Source organism: Gossypium arboreum, chromosome 9, assembly GCF_025698485.1.
Source record: "Gossypium arboreum isolate Shixiya-1 chromosome 9, ASM2569848v2, whole genome shotgun sequence".
Taxonomy (NCBI): domain Eukaryota; kingdom Viridiplantae; phylum Streptophyta; class Magnoliopsida; order Malvales; family Malvaceae; genus Gossypium; species Gossypium arboreum.
In genome coordinates, this window is record NC_069078.1 from 65,361,468 (window position 1) to 65,378,126 (window position 16,659).

At 29.9% G+C, this 16,659-nt stretch overlaps 2 protein-coding genes and 1 non-coding gene across 3 annotated transcripts; 1 reads left to right on the top strand and 2 right to left on the bottom strand.

Moving 5' to 3' along the window:
- Window positions 1–3,502: 3,502 nt before the first annotated feature.
- LOC108454517 (uncharacterized protein At2g34460, chloroplastic) lies at window positions 3,503–6,895 on the bottom strand. The gene is made up of 5 exons (XM_017753005.2): window positions 6,634–6,895; window positions 6,326–6,544; window positions 5,847–5,966; window positions 4,749–5,021; window positions 3,503–3,781 (listed from the first exon to the last, which is right to left on the bottom strand). Exons 1-5 carry the CDS (start codon window positions 6,760–6,762, stop codon window positions 3,617–3,619), a joined length of 906 nt encoding a protein of 301 aa, XP_017608494.1. The 5' UTR covers window positions 6,763–6,895; the 3' UTR covers window positions 3,503–3,616.
- Window positions 6,896–8,146: 1,251 nt separating this feature from the next.
- On the top strand, window positions 8,147–8,219 carry TRNAR-ACG (transfer RNA arginine (anticodon ACG)). Its single transcript has one exon. It is a non-coding gene; the product is annotated as a tRNA-Arg (tRNA).
- Window positions 8,220–8,439: 220 nt separating this feature from the next.
- On the bottom strand, window positions 8,440–12,782 carry LOC108457480 (3-oxoacyl-[acyl-carrier-protein] synthase I, chloroplastic-like). The gene is made up of 7 exons (XM_017756568.2): window positions 11,918–12,782; window positions 10,537–10,968; window positions 9,961–10,134; window positions 9,564–9,677; window positions 9,361–9,462; window positions 9,206–9,272; window positions 8,440–8,768 (listed from the first exon to the last, which is right to left on the bottom strand). Exons 1-7 carry the CDS (start codon window positions 12,380–12,382, stop codon window positions 8,701–8,703), a joined length of 1,422 nt encoding a protein of 473 aa, XP_017612057.1. The 5' UTR covers window positions 12,383–12,782; the 3' UTR covers window positions 8,440–8,700.
- Between the last annotated feature and the right edge of the window lie 3,877 nt (window positions 12,783–16,659).

Consider the following 16,659-nt stretch of genomic DNA (forward strand, 5'->3'; position numbering starts at 1 on the left):
TACCAAAAAAAAAAAAAAAGAATAAACAATTTTTGTAGAAGAGTTCCTTCTATTTCCTAATGGCAAATCATATCAGCAATTTAAGGTTGTAAAAAGAAGGAAACAATATGTTGCGGTTTGATGCATTTAACATCATGATAATTGTAATTGTAATTGATAGGTTTCACTAAAAATTCTTATAAGTTACTATAGATATAATTTTTTAATATTGAAATACATAAAATCTTATAAGTTACAGTAATATTTGTGTACATGAGATTGTGACTTCAAGTGTTGCATGGGCAAGGAGCTTATGAGCTAGAACACCACTCCTTTGCACTCTAGTTAGAATGGTAATTTGTAGGTGTTGGTTACCACCGGATAGAGAACAGATTAAACTCAATACGAATGAACTAAGGTCACCGAATGTTTTTAATGTTTGTATTGGAGAAGTGTTTAGGGGCTCTTATACAAACTGGTTATATAGCTATTTGATGGTGGTTAGTAAAGATTTAATTTTTAGAGTTGAGGCAAGAGTGGTGTTAGAATGATTGTGCATAGCTTGGGAGAAGAATTTTAGACAAAACTGACGTGGAGTGTGACAATGCCTTACTAGTGGAAACTATTCTAGTCACGACTTATCCATATGTTATTAACTCGGAATTGGAAAGTCCGTTTTCGTCATATCCCGTGATCTCGAAACAAAGTTACGGATAAAATGGAAAAATGTGGGTTTAACGGTGGCGTGGGATTGATCTCTTTTGAAGAACCCTCAATTTCACTGCGTGACTTCTTGTTGGAGGATAGAATTAATTCTACATGAGTTCACTATGTGCTTATTAATGTAATCACTTAAGGCTATTTTTTCTACCAAAAAAATAAAAATATATATATATTTATTTTCAATTAAAGGTAAAAAAATACAAAGATTCAAATTAAGGTAATTAAAGATTTTCATATAGATTATGATTTTATTCTGCAATGTTTACTTAACTTACTTTCATTGTTTAAATGGTTAATATGTAGTTTACTCTCTCTGAACTTTTTTTTTTTTGTATCTAATTGGTACCTAAATTTGTATTCCATCTCCTAAGTTGGTACCTTCGCACTAACACTATTAGTTAGACCTGACATGACACTGGTGACCAATCCTATAGTGAAATGTGTCAATCTCTTAGTATAACATGTGACAGACATAAATTAATTTTTTTTTAAAAAGTATAAATTAATATTAAAAGATATAACATTTTTTGGAGAAGTTTAGGATAAACTAGGTAAAAGAAAAGTTTATATACCAACTAGGTACTTTTGAACAAGTTGAAGGCGTAAATTATCTATTAACCTAAAAATATTATAAAGTTAACATACACAATTAACCTATGTATCGCATAAAAATACAAACTAATATTATTTTAATATCCAAATTTATCTATATTTTAATAAAATATTTAATCTTTATATTTAAAAAGTTAAAAGATTTTCTTTTACTTTCTATATTTTAAAATTTTAATTCAATCAATATTATTAATATATTTTTATTATAGATATTTTTATTGGAATAATTTTATATTTTATTACTTAAAATAATATTTTTCGAAGGAATCTGTTGATACGTTGTATCAACGAACAACGGAGGTCAATATAGAAAAGAGAATGGTGTCATGTTCCAAAGATCAGTCTATCCACTTAAATAGAGCGTTTAAGATTATTTGAATCATAAATATTTCAGGTCAGATTCTGAATCGAGGTTATTATATATTTTATTATAATTATATAAGAGTAAGAATATAAAAAACATTGGAGCCAGGCCTGGACAGAACCACTGCCATTGTTATTTGTTGCCAACTCCCAAAGTGTTTTGTAATATTTTCAATGAAAATGTCAACCAAAACCTTTTCCTATATATTATTTAATCACTATTTTCTTGCTTTATTTAATATATATATATATATATTAAATAGGCTAATTATTTTGTTGAAATAAAAACCTTCTCAAATAAATATAGGATATTATCGAGTGTCTTTTATGATTAACTTATTATCTTATAGTAACACACAACATCATTTTAATTCGTTTGTAAAATTATTTTATTAGTGTTAATACTCCATATATATAAATAAATTAGAAAATAACTCGATTTAAAATTTTGACAATTAAATAATCTTTGACACATCAATTAATTATTATGAAAAAATATGTGAAACCTATAATTGAAGTTGATTTTAAGTTTTTTTATAGTCAAAAAAATTGTACTTTTTCAATATGGTATTTATTAATTTAATATCTCATATATAATTTTTGAATTTATTAATATAAAATAATTTAATATGTATTAATTATTTTTATAATAATAAATGAAATTAACATATAGAGAAGGGGTGGTGGGCTACCCACCATGTTACTTGAATGTTAAATAATGCTTTGAAGATGCCCTAATAATGTTCTTTTTTCAATATCATTATCTAATTCTTAAATAATTAAACCAAAACTACTCAAATTATATCTAACACACTGCCTTCAAATGATTTTGTTTGTAGTTAAACCAGCACAATATAGTTGGCAAATACTTAGATTATTCCTTCTTTATAAAATATAAATAGGTGCGTGGATTTGAGAGATCCTTCTATTATAGGCATCTGATCAAATTAGTCCCTCTAAAGAATCGATAAAATCAAATGAGAATAGATTTAACATTTGCTATTTAATAGAATTAATATTTCTAAAGTTTTTTATAGTTTTGTAAATAAAATCTTTTTGTTTGGAATTGAAAAATTAATAATTTTCAAGATATTTTTTATAGGGACTAAATTGATCCATTTAATAAAAAGAGACTAATCTTAGGAATTTAACCCAAATAGATATGGAACATGCTTTATTAGCATTATCTTTCACTATAAAAACCATTTGAAACCTCTTTACATTTCAATCAAATTTCAAGAAGGCTCAAAATATACTTCAATAGCTTTCCTTCAATTGTTTTATTAGGAAAATGGAAGGTAGCAAAATGGCTATGGTTTTGGTTGCTTATATCACTGTTCTTGTTTTTTCCACCGGAGTGGCGGCCACCGGTGTGAGGGAAGATCAAGGGGCAGTTGCACCGTCGCCAATGGAAAGTGCTGGGGTGGCTTTGGGTGCTTCCGCTGTGTTTGTCGCTGTAGTTTCAATGCTTGCATGGTTCCTTTGAAACTCTAATTTATTTTGTATTTCTTTTTATGCTCTCCAATTTCGTTCTTGCTTGAGATGTTTTTTCTTTAAATTAACATTAATAAAATCTTTAATTTATATTTGGTCTTTAAAAAAATCATTTTAATATTAATAAAATCCAATCGATCTCGAAAATGACATCAAATCAATTGAATCAACTAAAAATCCAATTGAATAAAAAAATTTTTAATAATTTTTTAATTGAACCAATCATTCCGATCAAATTAACAAACTGATGATTGAACCGATTCAACTACCTATCTAATTCTAATAACATTGGTATTTAACAATTATAAACAAAGCTACCCCAGTATAACACTTTGGTTCTTACAATTTAACTCGTGATTACTTCAATACCAATTGTGAGAAGTTACAGGATATTGTCTGGTTTGGTAAAAAATATGTTCTCCCAAAATTGAAGGAAACAACAATGTTATGTTAGTTTTATGGAACCAAAAAGATCCTTGTAAGAACGTTTGGGAGCATCAGTACGAGAAACAATCTCCACTACTTTGAAACATGATTCAGGATGAACCAATGACTCCACTGCAACCTCTGCAACTTGGTCCCTGGATATGCTTCCTTCAATAAGTGTGTCCTAAATTAGGAAACAATACCCAAATGTTACTCGGGTGTATGTCAAATACCTAAATTAGGAAACCAGTACACGATGAAAAATTCGAAAACTAATAGGAATTGTAGTGCTTGGGTTTAGATAAAAGTAAATGAATGTGGTTTGGTTTAGGGTTTTTGATTTATAAGTTTAAAAACTACTCTAATTTTAGTTTTTTCTAATTATAATATAATAAAGATTGATATATGATGCACTATTGATTAATAATAAGATGACACTTTGTGGAAAATAAAAATATGAAAGGACTTACAAAATAAATACCACTAACTTTATTTCAACATAATGAAATATTAATTATAATTTTAGGTTTCGGGTTTTAAAGCTTAGGGTTTCAGGTTTTATTTTTATTTTTATTTTGTATTTGCTTAAGTTATAACAATTATAATTAATATTTATTTTTAAACAATATTTTTTATTTTATACCAATGATGATGTATCATTTTATTATTAATTGATGATGTATGAGACCTATGCAATGACAATGCATCAAATATTCACCTTAAAATAAACACTTTATTTCTGAAAAGTGAAAAACAATTAACAAAATATTTTTAAAATTTCAAAAACTTGATTGAACCAAAACAAGCCAAACCAATATCACCTTTATAAGGGGGTCATGGACTCATATCTCCGTACACATAACCTCAAACACGAGTATTTCAATAAAAATGAAGAGTCGGAGCAATATAATGGTCATAAGGGCAAGGTTTTTTTCCCTTTGAAGAACAAGTTCAAGAGGGGTAAGCTTTTTTTCGTTAAAATTTTTGGGGTAGAGGTAAGCAAAAAACACATCCCATCCCACCTCATACCGGTCCCTATGTGTTCATACTATGAATCAAACGGAAAAAATGAAGAGTCGGAGAAACATAGAATGCCAACCTACATGAGAAAAGATGAAAAGAAACTAGAAAACGAAACTGAAATGGTTTACCTCAGGTTCCATCACAACATTTCCGGTTGGCGGATCATTTCTCAACCCGCCAGGCCTTATGATTGTGTAGTTAATCCCAGATTTCCTGATATATTGCTCAGCCTGGAGTTTTGCTATCAAGGTGAGTCCGAAAACATTGAGAAAAATATAAGCGGGATTAAAAACCTGCCCCATTGCAGCTCCATTGACCAAAATTGAGCTGATAAGAATGAATCGGTTCACACCAAGTTTTCGGCATGCTTCGACGAGGTTTACCGTGCCAAAGTTATCAACCTAGGTGACATAATAAAACTTACATAATTGAAACTATCGAAGGAAGGTGGCACAAATTCGCAATCATACAACTTTTAACACTATCAATATATAATAGGAAACAAGAATCAAGGCACTAATGGGGACAAATCAAATGGCAAAACAGGATAGAATCACAATATCCATAAACATGAAATCTGTCTAGGTCAGATTAAGGTCGTTACTATTTAGGTGGTCTGAGTGGCTGAAAAGTGAAAAGGGAAGAAAGGGGTTCAAATGGTGCTGGAGTTGGACATCAGCATGCACCCAGAGACCTAACGCCAGTGCTGTAAATGCATACATCATTCACAAGCTTAGACAAATCATGCTAGTAAAATACAAACAAATGATCAAACAGCAATGAATTTGCAGACGTTATCCGACCATCATCAAAAGGTAAGCTTAAGAAATTGTTTCCCTCATGAAGATAGCTACATTATGGTTCCATGCAAGCTCAGTCAATCTAAACTCAGAAAATGGTATCACGAGTCGAAAGCAAACTCAGGCTAAGGGGTTAGTTGGTCTCAACATCTAAAGAAGTGAGTGTAATTCAATACATTAAGGAAATCATATCCAAAATGCATACACAGATTTTATGAACGACAATCAACAAACAAGAGAATCATCATACAACTCCATTTTAAAGCTCAAACTTCCGAAAAGGAAACCTGAAGAAAACAGCAAGGATATGGATATATGTTAACCATGTCATTCTAACTCGGATGTGAGTTTAGGAAATGTATATATTTAGAGGATCGTAGCCCGTATCAATGATGAAAATTGCTATATGTTCAAATGAAACCTGACCTTCCAAGGAGCAAATAAGTCCCATCCTGGTCGAAATCCAGTGGCACATATTACAGCATCTGAATCTTCACCAATGGCTTCTGCTAGCTTTGCTGATCCCTCAGTCACATCTGCTTGCACCTGCAAAACCAGCCATTCACAGTTTCTAAAACCAAATAAACTCGAATAATCTACTTCAGCTTTAATGTAAGTATCCGGTACGGATATCCAAAATTTTCATGCATTTCAAACATTCTCAAAGGATCATATTATCGAATACATGGTGGACAGTAGTTACGAAATAACATAGCTATAAACACCCAAATTTCTCTCAAGCAACAAAGATCACGGAAGCTGAAGAACCCTTTGATTCTTTAGTAAATTTCCCTAAATTTATCCAAAAAAAAAAAATTCTACCATTTATAGCCACCCATTGAAGTTTCAGTACCATATCAAAGTTAAAACACATTCAAAATTTTAAAGAAGAGAAAAGAACTAACAATTTGAAGAGATGGGTTGTCGTTAGAAAGCAAAGTTTTAGCTTTCCCCAAATCACGAACCCCAGCCTTGACTGAAAATCCCTTAGAAAGTAGCTGTTCAACGACCCTTTTCCCAGTACTACCCGTTGCTCCAGCTACAAATATAGTTTTCTTCTTTGTATCCACATTTACTGCCTCTTTGGTTTCGGAAACTTCCTCTGTTATTTCACTTCCTCTCATCTAACAGAAACATTAGAAAAGCAAATTCAAGAAGGGATAATACAAAAGGTAATGAAAAGGGAAAAGTGGGAACTTGTTATGGGGATTACCATGGTAGAAGTTAGAGGCCTTGATTTAATGGAGGAGGGAAACGAAGGGAAAGAAGATTTGGGGAAGGAAAGAAAGGAATGGTGGAGAGGAGGGAATAGAGAGTTTCTGAGGAACAGAGGAGTGGCCATAAGATTAGAGAGAAACGGTGACTGGTGAGTCCACCTTCGCCACAAGTTTACCTTTCTTTTTCTCTTTAAATCTTTGCTCAGTTATGAAGGTAAGTTGTAATTCTGCCATCTGCCAAATTCTCTTTTCATTAATTCATTCATTTTTATAGTATTATATTCAACTCATTCTATTATAAAAACAGGAGGAAATTAGTTTGAATTATTCATAATTTTTAATATTACTAAGCATACCTATTTAATTATCTATATCTAATCATATAATAAACTATTAATATAAATTATTATTTTAATAATAAATGTTTATTAAAATAATAATTTATATTAATAATAAATATTTTGTAGCATAAATATTAAAATATGTCATAAGTCTATGCACTTTTCACAAATTTTGAATTTAGTCCTTGTAAGTCTCTCTACTTTTCACATTTAAAAATCAAATCCAATTGTTAATATTGTTTTTTCTTCAATTTTGTTGATATCACATTTTAAATAAAAAACTCGGTATTAATGTAACTAAAAATGATGTTACAATGAATATGAATTTAACAAAATATTTTTAATAATGCTAATAATTGAACACGAATTTTGATATCTAAAAAATAGGACTAACCCAAAAATAAAAGTACATTGACTGAATTTTAAATTTACAAAGAGTATAAAATCTTATAACATATTTTAACCTAGTATAAAAATATGGATATTTTAATTATATAAATATGAGTATTTGTTTAAATAATGCTTAGTTTCATTTATCTCTTACAACTGTAGTGTGTCAATATGTACTCTCATATATATATATATATATATATATATATATATATATATATAATAGTGTAATTTAAATTAAGTTTTAATTAAGCATTATTTATTATTAAATTTATATATGATATTGATTATTACAAAATATTTTCTTAATTATAAAATAAATTTTAATTGTTAAAAGTAAATTGTATTATAAGATTTTATAATATTTTATAACAAATATATTTATGTCGTACTTGTTTTACAAAAATAATGTAAAATATAAATTTATAGATATAAAATAAACTCAATTAAACAATAAAAATAAAAAAAATCAAATATATGTTTATTTCATTGAAAACAAATTTTATAAAATATTTTAAAAATTTATCAAATAATAAAAATATTTTACACAAAATTCATTCAAACATTAAAAATATTAATTTTTCAAAGAAAATTATTTTCGAAAACTATTTTAAAAGGAGCCTAAATTAATTCATTATTAACCAACTATTTTCATCCTCCCAAGCGCCCTAAGGTTTAAAATGTCCATATAAAAATTAGAATTCTCCCAACAGCAAGTTTATATACTTTAGGGATTAAAAAGAATTAGTGTGTTTTTGATGCTGTAATTTTCCAAAGAGACTCCATGGCCCAATGGATAAGGCGCTGGTCTACGGAACCAGAGATTCTGGGTTCGATCCCCAGTGGAGTCGTTTATTACTTCTATGTTCCTGTATTCCCTTTTTCTTCAATCATTAAAATTTCATGACTTAAAATATAAAATTTTAAACTATATGATATTAATGTTTGTTACAATAAAAATAATATTTTATTTTAATAAAATAAAATAAAAAATTGTGACATGTCACATTAAGTCAAAGTCGGGTATAGTTTTGATTTTTTGAGGGGGTAATTTCAGGTGGGATCAGAGAGTATAAAAATGAGATTCTAGGTACAATTACACCGGTTTAATAATCCGGCTATCTGTTCTGACTTCAATAAAATCATTACCCTCATAAATCAACTAATATAAATAGGGGTACACAATTTTCTTAGGGTAGCTAAAATCCAAGTCAAAATTATACCAAAACTAATGATGAAAAATGGCTCTCATGAAATCTTACAAAGATTGAAGCAGTCCCTCAGCTGTCATGAACAAAGATTCTATCTTTTTCCTAATAAATGATGAAACTTTCATGGCTTGAATGCAGAAAATGCCACCACAGAGTTGTGTCCACCAAATCCGAAAGAATTCGATATTGCTGAATCATATAGAGATCAATTAGAACTTTGGGTTCAGGTCGAAATCAACTAATCTTTAAGTAAAAGAGGAGAAAGAAATGTGATAGGAACTTGTCACCGAACAAGTATATCTGACCCTATCCGGATATGTCCTCCGAGGAGTATCCAAATACTCAAACAAATTGTGATAGGAATTTATCATTGAACAAGTATATCCAACCCGTATCCAGATATGGGTATGAGGATATATCCTCCGAGGACTCTCCATATACGTAAAAGAGGAGAAAGAGACAAATAAATTGTAATAGGAACTTGTCATCTAGCACATGTGCCTGACACATATCTAGATATGAATATGATATGATCTTCTGAGGACCTTAAATCTTATAATAAAATTGAATATACCCGTGCCAGACACATACACCTAAATCTGAGTAACATAGCTCGAGAGTCTTACCAACGTTAACCTCATGCTGCTGCTTTTCATTGGCAACAGGATCGAACTCAACTGAAGGCTCTGGATTCTGCATTGAAAAAATGAGGCACTTCAAGCATTTACGGAGTACATATACAAGAAAACTCTGTGTTAAAAAGGCAACTAGAAGTACATACAAATTGATTAATGGTTGGATGAACCCATCCTGTTGTAATGGCTTTCACAGTGGCAATGGCTTCTAAACCACCTGCTGCACCCAGACAATGGCCGATCATAGACTGCAAAAAAGAAGCAAAACAATTAGCAATCAGCAAACGAGCAACATTACACATGTTCATCTCGAGTTTTGCGAAATTCATGAGAGAAAAAAGGAAGGTACCTTCGTTGCATTGATTTTGATCTCTGATGTATTCTTGAATACCTTCTTAATAGCATTTATCTCGGCCAGGTCACCGGCAAGAGTTGAAGTCGCGTGTGCATTGATATAATTAACCTGAAATGAGAAAAAACTTGCTTAGTTTGCTACTTTGTTGCCTTTTTAGGTAATGAGAAGCTAATTTGATGTGTATTTGTACGAGATTGACCAGAGAATTCATTGGTGATATGGAATTTATTTTTTGGAAACAAAAGTTTCTAAAGTTGTCAGCAAACCGGGAAGAAAGAATTGAAGATACAACATACGACGGGAAATGAGAAATATCCTAGATACCAGACCAAGCTGGGTTACTCCTGCTGTATTCGTAAAGAAAATCAAGTTAAAAGGCAGAAAGAATCACCTCCTCAGGGGACACACCAGCATCTTCAAGGCTTCTCTCGATGCATGAAGACACCCCGAGACCGTCGGCTCTTGGATCAGTCATATGATAAGCATCACAATTAACAGCTCCACCTAAGTACTCGGCGATAATTGGTGCACCTCTTTTCATTGCATGTTCCAAGCTTTCCATCACCTGGAAAGCAGAAGAAATAACTCGTTATAAAAGGCCAACCAAGTATGATTTAAACCAAGAATCATTATGCAAAAGTACCAATCCATTAACTCAAGACTAAGTCGCATTAACCACGTAGTTCAATGCGATAAAAGAAAGCAAAGTATGTATGCGTAACTTGAAATCTTTTCTCCGTTCCCATATCGGTGATTATTTATACTTACATTCCACCAAACATCAAATAATAGTTAGGCTCCATCTGTATCAAACAACGTGCTTTGAGGGAAAAAATTTCGATATTACAAAGGAGATAGTCACCCGTGGAAACAAAACAAGACGCTAACCAGAAATAGGCAACATAATAACCAACAAGAAGTTAAACAATGCATTTATAGGATTAGTGTGTAACGAATGCAAGCTTACCAATACTCCAGCACCTTCACCCATTACAAAGCCATCCCGCTCTTTGTCCCATGGCCTTGAAGCAGTTTGTGGATCTTCATTTCTTTGAGACAATGCCCTACAGGCGACAAAACCCCCCAACCCAATAGGAATAATTGCAGCTTCAGTTCCACCAGCAATCATCAAATCAGCCTCACCTCGACGGATGTGATTGGCAGCAGCATAGAAGCAATAATTGGACGTTGCACAGGCGGTAGAAATCGAATAATTGGGACCCATGAAACCAAGCTCAATTGCAAGCAAGGCAGATCCCATGTTTGTTATAGCATAAGGAATGAAAAATGGTGTTATTTTTCTATGACCCTTCTCTATTAGATTTTGAACACCATCAGAGAACACAGTAAGACCGCCCATACCAGTTCCAACAAGCACTCCAGTTCGCTCTTTATCAATCTGCAACACATAAGCAACCATCCATTCCATAGACATCATAAATTTAACCGATGATGTTAAATCTTTGCAAACTTTCTTTTAAAGGCATATTTCTGGTGGATACGTCACATGATCAATGTAAAAGTCATAATCTAATAAGTCCGGAGCTTAGTTCAATTGGTTCATGTAATGAGGTGGCATCCAACTGATCTGGTGTTTGAATTATAAATATAGCCAATAATTTTATCTTTATTCTAAATACATTTTTAAAAGGAATACTTCTGGTGGATGCATCACAAATTGAATGTTTAGTCATATAAGAAACCCGAAGCTTAATCAGGGGCAGACCGAAATGGAAGCTAAGGGAGGCTTGGTTCCCCCCCCCCCCAAATTTTTTGAAATTTTCATTCTTTTCCTTGAAATTTGTTGAAAATTTTGATTTGACCCCCCAAATTTTTGAAAATTTTCATTATGCCTTTTATGTCTTTGAAAATTTTAATAAACTCTTCTAGTTTTTCTTTTTTTCCAAATTCTCATTAATCTCATAAAATTTTTAAATATATTAATTAGACCCCCAATTTTGTTGATAAAATATCTCATTAACCTCCAAAAATATTTTGAAAATTTTACTTAGGTCCCCCAGACTCAAGATCCGCCACTGAGCTTAAGTCAATTGGTTCATACAATCATCCTTAAGAGAGAGCCTCCAAGCAGTCTAGAGTTATGCAGCAATCATTTCTAGGTTTAATCTACAACCTAGGTTGCTTGTACTCTTCGTTCTTTTTCTACTTGAAGTGACATAGATACAAAGGTATGACCTTTAACTATAATACATATTATGCTTACACCCGAATCCAAGTAACACAAACAAGCTAAGATTCAAAAGATTTTCAATAATTCAATAACAAAACATGAAAAATCACAAGCAAAACAATCCAATCAAACAAAACCCAGAATCCAAAAACATTACCATAGATAATTTATCACCTCCAAGATCAGCATCTTCAAGTGCCTTCTTACCAGCAACAATGCAATACCTCAAGCAATCATCGAGTCGCCTATCGTTCTTTCCATCAATATACCCTTCAGAAGTAAACCCCCGGATCTGACCGGCGAAACGAGTCGGAAACTTGGAAGCATCGAACCGGTCGATGAGTCCAATCCCACTTTCCCCAGACAACAATTTATCGTAATAAACATCAACGTCGTTCCCAAAAACGGATACCAAGCCCATACCCGTAACAACGACCCGTTTTTTCGGGTCCTTCTCCCGCTTGGGGGCCGAAACGGTGGTGGATGAAGCGGTGATGGAAGTGAATCTCTTGGTTGGCCGATGTGGGAGAGTGAATACATAGCGAAAATGGGGATTTGGGTTGGGTTTTTTGAGAGGGTTTAATGGGGAAGCTCGAAGGGTAGGAGCTTGAAGAGCTTGCATTGTTGATAATGGCGGAAAGAGCTAAGCTAAAGGGCGATGATAACTAAGTGCAGAAGAGCAAAATACACAAGTTAGAAGACAAAATAAGAGGATTAAAATTCAATACTTATAATCAAAAATCAAAGTTAGGCAAAGAGAAAATTGCAGTAAAGCATAATTGTTTGGTGGTGATTGTTCAATAATATAATGATGGTTGAGATAAATTTGACGTTAAATGTCAAATTGAACAAAAAAATCTAAACAATTTATAAGAACTAAACTTGAAATTATATTTGGTTTTGCAGATTTTCTTTTAGTAATTTCATGTTTCACACTTATCCCCTCCAAAAAAGTGAAACTTTTTAATCATAAAAGTGGAAGCTTTAACTTCAACTCAAAATTAATAACTTAAAATTTTATTAAGTATTGTGATTGTTTAGCAAAGCTGAGTTTAGAGTCAAAAGATAAATTTTTCAATTTTTCAAAATCAAAATCTTAAAAATGTTACAATAAAACAAAGATAGTCTGCTTTCGGATGTAATTTTATTTTTATTATTTAAAATAAATTGTTAATTATTCTGTAATATTTAAATTTAGAAAAATTTAATTTTAATTTTAAATAAATTAAATTTAAAATGATACGAATATTAAATAACTCAAATTTAGAATTCATCATCACTGAATTTATATTGACTTGACTTTGACTGAAAACTAAACTCATCTAACTTGTCTAATTGATGTGTAAGTCGCACGTGAATATATATACTTATAACAATTTTATTTATTTAATATTTTTTATTTCATATAATTTAATATAAGTAATTATTGGTATTCGTTATTATTCAAATCATCATTGTTTTTTTTATATAAAATTTACATAAATAAATAAATTTTATTATTAATGTATTAAATAATAATGTTATTTTAAGTTTAAAATAAATTATTTGTATGTACTTTTTTATACGTCTCGTTTTCTATATTTTTGTTGTCTGAATCAATAAATGTTGATCCCTTTAGATAATACAGTGTATAGTTGTTTAAGATATCATTACAACTTTTAAAGTGAAACTACTCTATCTATTATTATTTTTGTTGTACTTATTAAAAGATGTAAAATTTTATAGATAAATATTATACCTTATACCATACTAAAGAAAATTGCCTATTATATTGAACTTTTAAGGGAGAATACATGTTGAACTTTAAAGATGATATTATTAAAATTTAAAATGTAAAATAATTCCCACATTTAAACAAAAATAAATCAATTATGTAAAATAATTGATTTTTATTATATATATATATATTTAATTATGTATCAACTATAGCTTTCAAATTAATTTGGGATGCTTTTATAAACTTTATATTCATTTAAAGAAATTAAATAGAAAATAAAATAATATACGTGTTTATATATACATATATATTAGATTGTTGATTGAAAATCACACATGTAAGTATACATATTGTTCAAGTAGTATAAAATATCAATCATAGAGTTATTATTAATTGAAATGCCAATTATTAAATATTACTCTAGAACCTATCTAAATTAATCGGTAATAAAATTTCTAATTAATTTAAAAGTAAATAAAAATAAGCAATGCAAATTAAATCAAATAAACAATCAATAGTAAACCCTAGGATTACAATTTCATCCAATGCGTTAGCTAATTGATCTATTTGTTCCCAATTTATCCTAATAGATTATTAACTTGGAGAATTAAAATTCCCTTAATTCTCTTCTGAGCAATTAAAGAACTATTTTAACTCAACTATTGAGTTATATGATACAATTTCCCGAGCTTGGATGTTCGAAAAATAGCTCAATATGAAGAATCATCTCGAAATGGTTCAAACGGTGAAAACTTTGACTCGAAGTACTTAAATTCTTTAAGAAATCGTAGCTATATTAAAATTACGACTCACTTAAACTTGACAGAATACTCGAACCTTGGTGTACTGAAATCGCCACACCCCAAGATGGAAAACGAATTTATAAGACAATTTTGAACGCCACAAACTTAGAAAATTTGATAAGTCCAAAAATAGTTCAATGAACAACTTTAGAGAAAATTTTCTTGCAAAAAGTCTGATTTTTAAATTCAAGCAAAAAGTCTTTTACAAATGTTCAAATTCTAGTTTATATAGACTTATAGATGACCTTTCACATTCGGCACCATTACTAACCATTAACACATTCATCTAATGCAATTAAATTAAATTAAATCCATAACTTATGGTGAATAATTTAAAAAGCATATCTCTTCACTTGACCATCTGTAGTTGAAAGGTTATGTCTCTTCACTATTCTATGTATAGCTTAAAAGTCATCTTATTCATGAATGTTTAATGCTCATTTATTGTGCTAGTTATGGCCCTTTCATTTTCCCCTAAACCGAATGCCTTAATGCTTGTGTTTTCCTCCCTTTAATTGGTGTCATGAATAAGCTTTAAGTGCACCAAAAAAACTGAACAGAATTTAAAGAGCCCTCCTTGGTCCTTTGAATAGTCACCTAAACAATAATAAATGAATATTTAAACATTTGTAATTTGTTCAAATTCTTATTCAACTTAAGCGCTCCACATTAACATACTATAACTAATGCACTTATTCAACTGAAAACTTAATTAAAGAACTACAACATTAAAACATGTTTTAAGACGCATTAAAAACACATCAAACACACATTTAAATTAAGATTAAAGGGCTGTGCATTTATTAAACTAATATGGACGATTTTTAGGCCTTAATAGCCCACATGCAAATGTTGCATGGGCCATGAAAGTTCTCATTTTGCATTTAGGTCCTTCAAGTTTGGGCCAGTTTTGGATTTTTTTGTCAAATCACATCATTATTTTCTTATGTCAATAATGTAGACCAAATTGATTAAGAACTACCTCAAATATGGTTACCCAAAGTAATCATGTATATTCCTATCCTAATAATCATGAATTGACTCATCTAATTAAGACCAAGTGTTATTCATTCTAGACCTACAACGAAAAGTCATATTTTGATTTCTTTAAGTTTTATCAAACTAATAGGTGGCCAGACTATTACCAGAGAAGAATAAGAACAAATACATAATCTAAACTCTGTCACCAGTAAAAAGAGATGGAAATAAATAGCATTCAATTAACTAAGCATGACCTCTATCTAACCTTAGAGAAGAGATTTACTTGATGGAGAACTTGGGAAACATCTTAAAATTAAAACAATAACTAAACATAATAAAAGGAAACAGGAAGGAAAAGTAATGAAAAAACTTTGTCTTTTTGTTGAAATCCGTCGATTCTTTATGCGTGAAAATTTGGGTAGCTCTTTTTCTTTTTTCTTTTTCTTTTTACCCCTTTAATAACCCCTAAAAATTGTAACTTCTAAAAAACTATCATATATATATGTGTCGCTCTTTTCATTGGAGCAAAAAGTCATCTATTTGCTTTCGTTGGGGCAGAGACATTTTCCGTTGAAATGGAGAGTTGTGTGCCTGCTTTTGTTGAGGTGGAGACATTTTCCATTGAAATAGAAATTTGTTTACGTCAAGCTATTTTTCTCATGCTTTGTTGAACTTATATTAGATAAGAATACATTAAAAATTAGTTCAATTTAACACTATAAATATATAATTAACTTAAAACATTAATGAAATAAAATTCTTAAAATCTAATAAAATTAACTGATAAAATAAACTAAAAATCCTACTAAAATAAAAACAAATAATTTTAAGATATTAGAGTTATCATAAATGATAAACAATATTTATACAAATATGATAAATATAAAATTATTTTTACTTAGGTTCTATTCAAGTTATCCACTTTTAATATGTTTAAATTAATTTGCAGAATAATTATCAAATTATTTTGATGTTGCAAATGAACTAAACAACTACAAAATTAGTATAATAAATAATAAGAACTTGTCATTATAAATTGAATTTATTTATAAAATTATAATAAAACTAAAATTATTTATAAAATTATAACTATATTAGTAATTAAAAATAAAGGTTAATTTTTGTTATTAGTCCTATACTTTACAAAATTATGGATTTAATCCCTATACTTTTATTTGGTATTTTAGTCTCTATACTTTTTTAGATTGTAAAATTTTGTCCTCAAAAAGCGATAATCATTAAATTAATTAAGTTTTACTATTTTCAAAACTTGATCGACAAATATTTTATCATATGTATAATGCCATGCCGGTTTGTGTTTCAACATATTATTCAATAAAATTTAATTAATAAATTAATGACTGTCATTTACGTAAAGATTAAAATTTCACAATTAGA